General features: G+C 44.3%; 2 protein-coding genes and 1 long non-coding RNA gene across 6 annotated transcripts in view; 2 read left to right on the forward strand and 1 right to left on the reverse strand.

Moving 5' to 3' along the window:
- Positions 1-2,194, forward strand: part of LOC140458380 (uncharacterized) — a 66,756-nt gene extending 64,562 nt beyond the window's left edge. Inside the window, exon 4 of the long non-coding RNA XR_011953483.1 lies at positions 1,839-2,194. This is a non-coding gene — a long non-coding RNA (uncharacterized lncRNA). The remainder of the gene's footprint in view (positions 1-1,838) is intronic.
- The window catches only part of LOC140458376 (tubulin polyglutamylase ttll6-like), a 56,621-nt gene extending 48,600 nt beyond the window's left edge, over positions 1-8,021 (reverse strand). For 3 of the 4 annotated variants that reach the window (XM_072552835.1, XM_072552834.1, XM_072552837.1), the window contains exons 1-2: positions 7,563-8,021; positions 3,365-3,519 (exon numbers count right to left, since the gene is read on the reverse strand). In XM_072552835.1, the coding sequence (XP_072408936.1) occupies positions 3,365-3,519; positions 7,563-7,610 (203 nt within the window). In that variant the 5' untranslated portion in view covers positions 7,611-8,021. The remainder of the gene's footprint in view (positions 1-3,364; positions 3,520-7,562) is intronic. The other variant, XM_072552836.1, reaches the window with a different exon arrangement.
- gdpgp1 (GDP-D-glucose phosphorylase 1) lies at positions 8,009-12,284 on the forward strand. The gene has a single exon (XM_072552840.1). It carries the CDS (start codon positions 8,015-8,017, stop codon positions 9,179-9,181), a length of 1,167 nt encoding a protein of 388 aa, XP_072408941.1. The 5' UTR covers positions 8,009-8,014; the 3' UTR covers positions 9,182-12,284.
- The last annotated feature ends 565 nt before the right edge of the window (positions 12,285-12,849 follow it).

The raw sequence follows: 12,849 nt of genomic DNA on the forward strand, positions 1-12,849 counted from the left end.
ATCACTGCTTCCCAAACATTTTCCCACTGTGAACCGGTTTCAATACCCAAGAGTTGATGTGGCCCCATGCTGAAACCTTGAGAGATATAGAAGCTTTAGTGATTGGGAAGGCTTAATAAAATGGCAGGAGAGGAACCTTTAATATTCAATAATTACAATACACACAAATTTTAAACATGCAAAAATCTGTGATTTAAATTTGAACTATTTTATGAAAATGCTATCCATCTCACTACCTCTAAGAAATGTGGCGTGCATGTTGTGATCTAGTCCTGCATGGAGTCACTCGAATGTTCACGCCTTCCATTGAATTCTGAGCCAGACAAAAAAAAACTGGGCTCCCTCCAAGCAGATAGTGAGGTTGCCTGTGTGGAGCTTGTTCATTCTCCTTTGTTGTACAATATGGTTAATATCGAATAGGGTTAACTAACATATTGAGAAAGTTCTGATAGATTGTATCTGGAATCTTCCCCTTAAATTCAAAGATTTCAGAATGTTCCAATATATTTAAATTTGATACTTTACCCAGAAAAGGCTACAGGATTAGGGTTAAGAGTTAACCCCTGGGTAACTATTTTAATGTACCTCTGCCTCATCTCTGATTCCTTCCTTCCTCCACAATTCTCCTCCACTCCCTGGCAAGCCTCTCCCTGCAAGATCCAAAACTCCCCATCCCACCTCTGCTAGACAAGCTACCTCTCAGCCCAGACCCAACACTCAGAAAAAAATCATTGTGAGAAAGCACATTCATTAAGAAATTCAGCAGTATAGTTTGACTAATGAGTGAAAATAGATAATAGTAAAATAAAAGTTTATTTAAAAATCGTGTTTTGAAGGGAATTTTTTTTATTGTTCAAGTGAAAATCTCTCTTTAATGAGCAATACCAGCACAATGACATTTGTCTCAATGTTAAAAATGCAGAAAGCTCAGAGAAGCTGCAGGAGGGGTGCAAAGTTGTTCATCGTGATAAAAAGGATACAAAAGCCACAAATTCGAAAAGAAAAACAGCACTAGATGACACAGTATTTCCTGCACATTTGAATGTATTTCTTCATTTTAAATACTTGTAAAGATCTTTTTACAGCAAAAATAGGAAGATAATTCAGAAACATTAAGAAACTACAACTTTAATTAATAAAAATTGAATCAAATTTCTGAATAGAAAAGGAGACAGAAGTAAAAAAAAATTAAAACACATTAATGATAAAGCTTTATTGGCAACACATCTACGTTAGCTAATTAATTTTAAAAGCTTGCTAAAAACTCAACTCTAATCTAATTGAAGGGAGTGTAAACATTTTAAAAATTTAACAGCAAAGCCAGCTACACCTACAAATAAAATATAAATCTTCAATGACAGTTTTCAAGTGAATCATTTAAATAATAGAAAGAACTGCAGTTAAGTACAATGACGGTGGAGAAAGAGATAATATCTTGGAGCAGATTTAAAATCACAAACGTTCAGGCAAGGATTTGAACTGGACTATATGGAAAAGATACATTCATATGATATAGAATTGCTTAAAAATCATAGGAAATAAAAACAAAGAACAAGAACATTTCTTTACTCTGCATGTCGGGTAGAAAATAACATTTTAAAACAACAGAATAAAAGAGAAGAGACAGACACCTTTTTAAGAACATTTCACAATTCTATTACATAAAATATAAATTGTATAGCAGACTGCAAGATTTAATGGAACAATGCAGCTCCCAGGAGAATCTGCTGACAAACATTATTAACCATTAATATTGTCAGAATGTTGTGCTTATGTTGATTTAAAGTCAGAATTAATTCAAGACAGAATTGTCAGAATTTCTGATTCATCTCTTTCAGATATATTAGAACCCATGCCAAGCCACACCATCCTGAGTTGGAAATATATTGCCAATGCTTTATTGTCACTGGCACAAAATCCTGGACACACCCACCCCTCCGGTAACAGCACTGTGGGCATTCCTCTACCCAAACAACTGCTGCAAATGGCAGCTTCCGACCATGGTCTCAAGGAAAATTAGGTACAGGCAATAAATGCTCAAATCACCTGAATTAAATTAAGAAATCCACAGTAGACAAAGTATGCTACTGCCTGCTGGGGATGCAGCCTGCTTACTATCGGAACACAATAACTGTGCTGGAAAACAACTTAATGCCCAAAATAAAATGAAGTACTGTCACAGGTCATTGTAAACCATGCTGCAAAGTGACTCCAACAGCACAAATGTGTGCTGCAATAAACAAATTCTAATTGACAGAATGTTTTCATACCTCCATGGATAAATGCATCTACTTGTGTGCTACTGAGACATTTAGATCAAGAAGATCTCAGAATCAGTTCTCAGTATAGGTGGAGTTAGGCAGTGGCACTTGAGCTCAGCACTGGGTTTGAGAAAATTAAAGTGGCCAAAGACTTACTCAGAATCAATATCCAGTGATTCCAGTCTGGCTGAGATTCAGAGTCATTGGCTATTTTATGAAGAAAGGTTAGACAAATTGAGGCAGATGAATGAGAAGTAAGCTTGCTGAAACATACAAGATCCAGAGGGGACTTAATAGGGCTGATAGTGAAAGGATGTTCCCTTTGTGAAAACTGGAATTGGGTACAGAGTTTAAAATTAAGGGGTCTCAAATTTAAGACAGGGATAACGTTATTTCCTCTGACTTTCGTGAATCTACGAAATTCTTTTACATGGGGGTGCGGTGGAGGCAAAGTCATTCTATATTTTTAAAGTCGATTAGATAGATTCTTGACTAACAGAAGATTTAAAGGTTATCAGGGATAGGTTGGAAAATGGAGTAGAGACCACGATCAGATCAGCCATGATCCTACCAAATGGCAGAGCAAGTTTATGGGGAGGAGTAGCCCACTGCTGCTTTTAGCTCGTACATTTATATATATATGCGAGGTTTGAGAACTGGAATGCATTCAAACTGGAACTCTATCAACAAACACATCAACTTGGACCCCATTTACCACCCACTGAGAAAAAGAATACAAAATAACATCACACAGGAAATGACATCACCAACCCATGGAAACCTAAACACAAATAGAAAATGGGTCACTAATACAAGTGCTTCACTGGAGACTCACTGATGATGTTACTCGTATAGTGACGAAATGTCTGACAATGTACCTTCCAGCTCAGCAAGCAAACTTACAAAGATATATATGAGTCTGGATGTATCAGACATTCTATGGTGTCTTGTGTAACAGAGCAGGCTGCTATCACTCACCAACTAGACTCTCACCACTTGGGCAATTTCCCAGAGGGTATTACACATTTAAAATGCAGGGCAGAATCAACTTGAATCCCACTTAACTTGTGTAATTTCCATTCCCATAAAATTAGATCATCTACCTTTTGCACTTCTGGCGAAGGGTCTTTCTCCTTACTCCTGAAATTTTAATTTGTCTTTTCCCTTTTCTGATCCGTGACAGGGATTTGGGGCATTTTCTCTCAGACCTGCAGTGTCTTCTTTTAGTGGTGTGATGTTTCTGCCGCAGCCAGAATAACTTCATAAAGAGGGATGAATGTTATCATGGGTTATCATGTTATCACATCATTCTATTTCCTATTACCTCTAACTTAGCTCTAAGTTCACTCTTTCAACAAAGACTCAGCTCAGAAATTATCTTTGCTAATCTCTCCACAGACATTATTTGACATCTGTTTTCAGCTCTTTCAGATCTTACACTAACATCAGAAAATTTTATTATGTTGTGTTTGAGACAGCTGAAGGGGAGGTGATGGCATAGTGGTCATATTGCTGTACTAGTAACCTGGAGCCACAGACTGTTTTTCTGGGGATATGGATCCAAATCCTACCATTGCAGGTGGTAAAAATTTGAATTCAATGATAAATCAGGGATAAAAGCTCACCTAACAGCGAACATATAACCACAGTTGATGTTGATAAAATCAATGTGGTTTAGTAATGCTTTAATTCTGAATTTATTTCTTATTTTTCTAATTTATTCCTAAGACTTTGTACCTAGATACCTTTTGTACCCAAGATGGTGCAAAGGTCTGTAATGTTGGACCATTTTTCTTAATTTTTCTAATTTATTCCTCAGAATCTGTACCTACGTATCTTTGTACCAAAGATAGCACTGGAAGCAGTGACTTTGTAAACTTTTCCTTATGTCATTCTAATATCCTTTAGGGAAGGAAATCTGCCTGGTATGGCCTCTATGTGACTCCAGACTCACAGCAATGTGGTTGACTCTTAACCTTCTTCAGATTAATTAAGGATGGGCAATATATACTGCCAAACCAATGATGCCCACAGCCCATGAACAAATAAAAAGAAAGCTATGTTCCATTATGCAACATCAGAAGCAGAAGAGTAGGCCTTCTCACATATGGTCTCTAGGTCTTCTTCATCATTCAGTAATATCACAGTACAACCTTCCACCTCACACTATAACTATACCACTCGATTCTCTAATTGGAATGGAAACATCTACCCCTCTAAGTCTTCAAATATTCAACGACTGAAAATCCACAGTTCTCTTTGGCAGAGGGTTGCAAAGACTCTTAGTTCTTGGCGTGAAAAAAATTCTCCCGATCTCAGACCTAAATGGCTGACCATTGTGAGAACTATGATCCAAGCAAGGAGGAAACAGCCCATCATCAGCTATTCTAGGACCATAAAATAGAAGAGTAAAATTAGGCCATTCAGCCCATCGAGTCTATTCCACCATTTGATCACAGCTGATGTTTCTCCACCTTGTTCTCTTTCCTTCTCCCCATAACCTTTCATCACCTTACTAATCAAAAACCAATCCATCTCGGTTTTAAATACACTCAATGACTTGGCTTACACAGCCTTCTGCAGCAAAGAGTTCCACAGATTAACCATCGTCTGGCTGAAGAAATTCATCCTGTCAAGCACTGGCAGGATGTTCAGTCTTTCAAATGTCACCTTATTTTTATTTTTCTTGGGATATGAACATCACTGGCAAAACCAGCATTTACTTATCAAAATCTGAGTGAAGTCAACCTGAGTGAAGAGAATTTGGAATCTGCTGTAGGCCAGTTGAGGTAAGGACGGCAGATTTCATTGGTGTACCAGGAGAGTTTTGCAACAATCTAGTGGCATCTTGGTCAGATTCATTGATTAGCTGTATTTCAACTCCCCCAACTGCCCTGGTGGAATTAGAACTCATATCTCTGGCACATTAGTCTAGCACTCAGGGATTACATGTCCAGTAACAGTACCACTATGCCACCATCTACTTCACCCAAGTGTGATCAACATTGAGATTGAAATGGCTGCAGTTCAACAGCTTGATTGTTATTCTGATCTCAGCAGGAAGTTCTGCTAATATGATGCATCAGTGATCTCCAAGATGTGCCTCCCCAGACAGTGGAATTCCAGTTAGTTAATGACAACCATTAAAGACAAAGAAAATAGACTTAACAGGGATAATCAAGCATGACTTTACTGTTCCCGGGCTCCTTCCATAAATATTTCAGAGCAAAGTAAATGGTTTAATAACCTATCCTTCTGATGAGGGAATAGCTTATAGGGCAAGGAAGTTATCCAAACTCTCAAATCTCAGTAAAATCATACCATAGGAATAACCATTCAATTGAATGCACAGATATTTAAATGCAGTGAAACATTCCTAAGCACTTCATTGGAATTGAGGAGTGGAAATAGGGACTAACAAAAATTAATTTTGTCCCAATTGATGAAGAAACATAACAAGGGGCCATCAAAAGCTTGATCAAATAGACTAAAGATGGGTGAGGACGGGAACAGCAGGGTAGCCTTCCACAAGTGCTCACTCAACAGTCAAGACCTATAATGTGAGCAGCTTGCATATGTGCAGTCGAAATTTCTTCCAAGGAGGTTTGGAGCCAACAAGACAATGCAAGGCAAAATATGAAAGTTTGGGCCAAAGAAACCCCTCTCTCACACAAAAACAGAAATTACTGGAAGAACTCAGTCGGTCTGTCAGCACATGCAGAGAGAAAGCAGAGTTACCATTTCAGGTCCAGTGAACCTTCAAAATTGACAGTAACTATGAAATATGCTGAAGATGAGTGTGGAATGAAGATAAAAAGAAATGAGAGGTAGAGTTGGGGGGCCAGAGAGAGAAGAAAGCAGTTGGATGGATTACCGGCATAGTGGTCATGTCTAAGTGGATGCTCTTCAGAGGGTTGGTACAGACACGATGGACTGAATAGCCTCTACCTTCATGTGGGGATTCTATACTTCAAACAAAGGAATGGATATTGATGAGCCAGAGCTTAAAAAACAGTTTATTGGGACCATTAGTGGGTGAAAATGGGTTAGCTGTGATGAAAGCAGCCTATGTGATGACAGAGCCAGGGATGTGGGGAGTGAGTAAAGGACATGGGAGGTGGTGGTCAGGATCTAAAATTATTGAACTCGATATTGAGTCCTGAAGGCAGTGGGATCTCCAAGCAGATAATGAGATGTTGCTCTTCCAGGTTATACTTCACTGGAACCCTGGAGGGCCCCAGACATAGATGCTGGCCAAAACCCCTGGACAGAGAGCAAGCTAATGTTTCCAGACGAGATGACTCTTTATCAGAGCTGCTGTTCAATGCAGGGACTGGACAGGTAGGAAAGACTAGGACCTGAGGGCATGGCCTTAGAATAATAAGATTAGACCTTTTAGAACTGAGAAAGGATAAACGTCTTCAGCCAGAGAGTGGTGAATGTATGATATTCATTGCCACAGAAAGCAGTGGAGGTGGGTCATTGAGTATATTTAAGACTGAGATAGACAAAGTTCTTGGGTGTCAAGGGCTTCAAGGGTTATAGAGAGAAAGCAGGAGAATGGGATTGATAAACTTAACAGCCATGATTGATGGCAGGACAGACTCGATGGGCTGACTGGGCTACTTTCTGCTCCAATGTCTTATGGCTGGACAGGGACAGGTCAGGCAGGGGCAGGGGCAGGGACAGGTCAGGGGCAGGGACAGGTCAGGGGCAGGGACAGGTCAGGGGCAGGGACAGGTCAGACAGGGGCAGGGGCAGGGCAGGCAGGGACAGGTCAGGGGCAGGGACAGGTCAGGGGCAGGGACAGGTCAGGGGCAGGGACAGGTCAGACAGGGGCAGGGCAGGCAGGGACAGGTCAGGGGCAGGGACAGGTCAGGGGCAGGGACAGGTCAGGGGCAGGGACAGGTCAGGGGCAGGGACAGGTCAGGGGCAGGGACAGGTCAGGGGCAGGGACAGGTCAGGGGCAGGGACAGGTCAGACAGGGGCAGGGGCAGGGACAGGTCAGGCAGGGGCAGGGACAGGTCAGGCAGGGGCAGGGACAGGTCAGGCAGGGGCAGGGACAGGTCAGGCAGGGGCAGGGACAGGTCAGACAGGGGCAGGGGCAGGTCAGACAGGGGCAGGGGCAGGTGCTGTTGCTAAGTTACCCCCACCCCGTTGCTAAGTGTTGGAAGCGGGAGATGAGGGCGGCGGCGGGGTCCGAAAGCCCTGGCTCTCACCCCGGCCTCCCACTGTCGGCGGTGATGTGAGGGGGAAGCGGCTGAAGGAGACCCTCTCCCCGTCTGCCCCTCTATCACTCACCTGGCGCTCCCCTGCCAGTCCAGGCCGCGCACTCGTCTCTGGCCCCATCGTCGCCCTAGCAACTAGACGCCACCTCCGATTGGTTCAGGGAATACGCCTTGCTATTGGCCAGCTGGCCTCCGCAATACCGATTGGTCGCCTAGCGACACCAGCTCGCCTATTATTGGCTGTTAACCGTCGGCCCCCCCCCTATTGGCTCGGAGTAGAGCCCAGGTGCTCTGATTGGGTGGTGACCACGCGATTCAATTGGTTGCGATAATCTTTATTTCTGATTGGTTCCTCCTGGAGATCCTTGTCAATGGTTTTTCTTAAATTCCAATTTTATTTCAGATTTCTATCACCTGTGATTTTCAGTTTTCATTCTCTCTCCGATTAATTTTTGACGGTGAACAGCCGCGAGAAACCATGGTAACGGACAGTGTCCATGACGTCAGAGCAAGATGGCAGCGCCCATGGAGCCGGGTGGAGGCTCGGGCCCGGCCTGGGAGCAGGCCCCGGTCTTTGTTTACTCGGAGGAAGATCTGATCCGGGCCGGGGTCCGCTGGGGCGGCTCGGGCTCGGGCTCGGGCTCCCGCTTCGACACGGCTCTGCTCTCGGCCTGGGAGGAGCGGCTGTCCGCCGGCTGCTTCCGTTACCGCCTGCCGCGCCGGGGCCTCCCGAGCCGCGTCCTGCCGGGGCCCCGGGGCCTGGTGGTGCAGTTGAACCCCGAGCGGGCCCGCGAGCGCCGGCCGCCGCAGGAGATCCTCAGCCTCCGGCAGCCCTTCGACCCGCAGCGGTTCAACTTCACCCGCATCCCGGCCCAGGAGGTGCTGTTCCGCCTCCGGAGGCGGGGTCTGGGAGAGGCCGGGGATGTGGATGAGGCCGAGGCCGAGGCCTTGCTGGTGATCAACGTCAGTCCGTTAGAGTGGGGCCACGTCCTGCTGCTGCCTGAACCGTCCCGCCGCCTCCCGCAGCTCCTCACCCGGGAATCGGTGCTCCGGGCCCTGGAGCTTCTCTTCCTGAGCTCGGATCCCGGTTTCCGGGTCGGTTTCAACAGCCTGGGCGCCGAGGCCTCGGTCAACCACCTCCACCTTCACGGTTACTACCTGGGCCAGCGCCTGGAACTGGAGTGGGCGGCCACCCGGCCTCTGCTGGAGTCCGGGGCACAGGCCTCGGCCCAATTCCTCCCCGTCCACCTGCTGTCCGAGCACCCGGCCGGCGGCCTGGTCCTCTACACGGACGGCGGTGATGGAGGCCTGGCCCGGGCTGCCCACACTCTCCACGCCCTGACTGGCCTCCTCATCCGCCGTTCCCTCGCCCACAACCTCTTTCTGACCCGGGGCTGCCCGCTCGGCTCTCCGGCGCCTGGCCCAGCCTCCTCTGGGGACCGGGACGGCGCCCGGATCGTCCTGTGGCCGCGCCGCAGCTGCTTCGGGGCCAAGGACCCTACGGCCTTCACCGTGGCTCTGTGCGAGCTGGCCGGCCACTGGCCCCTCAAAACCCCGCAGGAGTACAGCAGCCTGACCGAGGAGCAGGCGTTGGGAATGGTCCGCCGATACTCACTGCCCGAGGAGGAATACTCCCAGCTCCTCTGGGAGATAACACAACTCCTCCAGGATGACCAACAAGAGCAGCGATAGGCCATTCAACCCCTTGCACCTGCTTCTAACCCCAAAGATCCAGTTAAAGCCTCAACTCTCATTTGCTGACTCTGTTTTTGTCACAATGACGAAGTACTGATATGTGATATTATGTCTGAACTAGTGTTCCAGAGACTCAATGTTCTGGATACATGGATGTGAATCGCACTGCAACAAACTTACAATTTAAAGATTCAGGAATAAAAAGGCTAGATTACTAACAACCATGCAACTAGGAGAGAGTGAGGACTGCACATGCTAGAGAGTCCGAGTCGAAAAGTGTGATGCCGGAAAAGCAGAGCAGGTCAGGCACCATATGAGGAGCAGGAGAGTTGATGTTTCAGGCGTAAGCCCTTCGACACGCAATCACTTGATTATTCTAAAAACCCAGCTTATTCCCTCATGCACTTTAGGGAGGGAGCCTCTGCCATCTTTACCTCCCCTAGTCTGCACTTGATCCCAGACCCATGCAATGTGCTTAACTCTTAATTGCCTGTGGAAAAGATGCCCACTTTCTAGGAACAAGTACATTTGCACACCATTCAATGTAATAAAAGCAGAGCTAACCCAGTTTCTGCTATTAACCCCTGATATCACATGTGTACTTGTCTGTATGTTTTCTCTACTATCATGAGCAATCTCTTTGCCTTTGTTTTATGGCAGCTGTTTGATTTTCTGCTCCTCCTCCGCGCCCCCCCCCTTTATCAGCAGCACATAAAATCCCGTCTGACTCAGAAGTGAACTCTTTCTCTGTCTACAGAAGTTGGTAGCTACTTCCAGTCATAGAGATGTACAGCGTTGAAACAGACCCTTCGGTCCAACCTGTCCATGCCGACTGCATATCCTAACCCAATCTAATCCCACTTGCCAGCACCCGGCCCATATCCCTCCAATCCCTTCCTATTCATATATCCATCCAAATGCCCTCTTAAATGTTGCAATTGTACCAGCCTCCACCACTTCCTCTGGCACCACATTCCATTCACGTACCACCCTCTGAGTGAAAATGTTGCCCCATAGGTCTCTTTTATATCTTTCCCCTCTCACCCTAAACCTATGCCCTCTAGTTCTGGACTCCCCCACCCCAGGGAAAAGACTTTGCCTATTTACCCTATCCATGCCCCTCATAATTTTGTAAACCTCTGTAATAATGTCACCTCTCAGCCTCTGATGCTCCAGGGAAAACAGCCCCATCCTGTTCAGCCTCTCCCTATAGCTCAAATCCTCCAACCCTGGCAACATCCTTGTAAATCTTTTCTAAATCCTGTCAAGTTTCACAACATCTCCCTTTTAACATATTCGATAACTCTGTGCCTCCATCACTCCAACAAAGAGTTCCACAGATCCTTAATTGAGGAAAAAAATGTTCTCATCTGTGTCTTAATCGCTTATCTTTAATTTGGATCCTCTTTCTCTGATCTTTCCTTTTAAGGGGGAGGGATCATCCCCACAACATCCACCCTGTCAAGTCCCTGGGATCTTGTGTGTTTCAGTAAGATTTGAGAGTCTGAATGACCAACTTGTGATACTTGTTAGAATTCCTGTCATTTTTCTAAACTCCAGTGGACATAGGTCCAAACTGACCACCTAAGATAAGTTGCCTCAAGACAGAAATCACTTTTCTGAACTGCTAGTCGTGGAACGATTTCTTGAGTAAAGTGTATTTTATCTACACAGTGTTATCAATGCCTTGGCTGACCATAGTGGATTCCAGCATTTCTTGAATTCCTAAATGCTCACTGCAATTCCTTTGTGCCACAAAGCTAAGCTAAATAGCAAAACAGATGCTGGATGTTTAATTTACTTGAGTTCAGGAATTGAATCGGCTGCTTAAATGTTTACCAAGACAGAAGCTCACTGTTAGAGGTTTTGATCTGTGGGGTGACTCCTTTTGAGGAAAGACATGCATTTGGACATCCATTGAGAGTTGGCCAACAACCCTACTCTCCCACTGATGAGCAGCCTCACTATACAATTGAAACCCCTGCTCAAAGTGGTCAGTGAAGCACAGCCAGAAATTGGGAGATGAATTTGCAGTATAAGTCACAATCTTCAGAGGGCAAGGAGGGAAATTCTCTATTTGAGACCCCTCTCTGTGCAATGCCTTTGTCAGATTCAAACCCACTTCACTATTGAGAAACATTTAGATGCTTTCAGGACTTGGATAATTCTGATTTTTCATCAAGTGATCAGCATTGGAGTGTGGAAGACAGTGAATAGGCAAACATTTCCAGTAGCATTGACAGCCACATGTACTGACATTTCTGAAATGTTGATTGAAGATGCCAATGGGTGAAAATAGTTTGGAACATCACTGTCTCTGAGTGAAATTATGATGTACAAACTGAAGAATAGGATCTTCATTAACCATTGTTTTCAGAAGCAATTAATCATTCTTCCTAACTTTTGGAAAACTCAGGGGAACTTTATGTTGACTTTCTTTTACAAAGGTGATTGAACAATTGCATAGTCCATTAAATCATCGATTTCTGTTTGGTGTTTATTACATAAAGTTCATGTAATGTGGATATACAAAGATGGATGATTAGCATAAAAATTCCCGCACATTCCTGTGTTCCACGTGAAGATGTTCAAATATGGGATACATTCCTCAGGTGGGGCCTTTAAAGAAAGACATTTCTGTGGACCCTTCTGCCACACTGGAACATTTTGAAGTATTTTACTGCCAATTAAGTAATTTTAAAATGTGTGGGTATTGTTATAATGTTTGAAACACAGCTGCTGATTTGCGCACAAAGTGCCCAGAAACAAACAGATCATCCGTGTTTGTGATGTTTGGGCATTAAATACTGTCATGGTTCCTAGGGTCAGCTTCTCTGCTTTTGTTCTAGTAGTGGCTGCAGATACTTACATTTGCCTAAGAACGGACAGAGCTTTGATTTAAACTGTAAATAAAAAGGCCAAGGAGTATGCACAAATTTTAAGGGAAACTGGATAATTACTGAAAAATGTTTAATCAAAATGTAGGGAATAGGTTGGATGGGTACCACCGATTGCACTTTTATGTATGTTATATAATTTTCATGAATTGAATTGGTGTCTGTACTTTATTGCAATGTCTTATTAAATATTATTTATAAAAGCAAGTGAATCATATTTACAGGAGGCACATTACAAGAACATGGTGTACATCAAGAATTGTAGTTCTTCATTACTGAATACAGATATCTGTGCAGTGGTCTACTTACCAAGTGCTGCTCGTTAACGTTATGGTGATACATTTCCAAATAATATATGGACTCCTGTTTAGGAAGCTGAGCAGGCAGCTTGTTACCCTACCCTCTCCAGAGGCAATTCTGTTTGTGGAGCTTCAAAGCCTGAAATGTTTGAGTAGAAATCTTCAAGTTGTTAGAATTGAAAATGTTTAGACCATCAGAATTGTAGAAGGTTCATGCAGCGTCTGTGAAGAGAAAGCAGACTTAACATCCCAGTCCAGTCACCCACCTGAGCATTAAATCTACTTTCTCTCTTCAGATGCTGGCACACTTGATCTGTTGTAAACTCAGCCGTATAAACATTACATGCATTAACCTGCAATCAAATGCTTTCTTGGAATTGATGCACTCACTGTTCAAAAGCACATTCTGACCCATTTTATTATTAAAAAATTCACAGAACTAGCCTATATCCATCTGCCTCTATTTTAA

Source organism: Chiloscyllium punctatum, chromosome 33 (genome assembly GCF_047496795.1).
Source record: "Chiloscyllium punctatum isolate Juve2018m chromosome 33, sChiPun1.3, whole genome shotgun sequence".
NCBI classification, from domain to species: domain Eukaryota; kingdom Metazoa; phylum Chordata; class Chondrichthyes; order Orectolobiformes; family Hemiscylliidae; genus Chiloscyllium; species Chiloscyllium punctatum.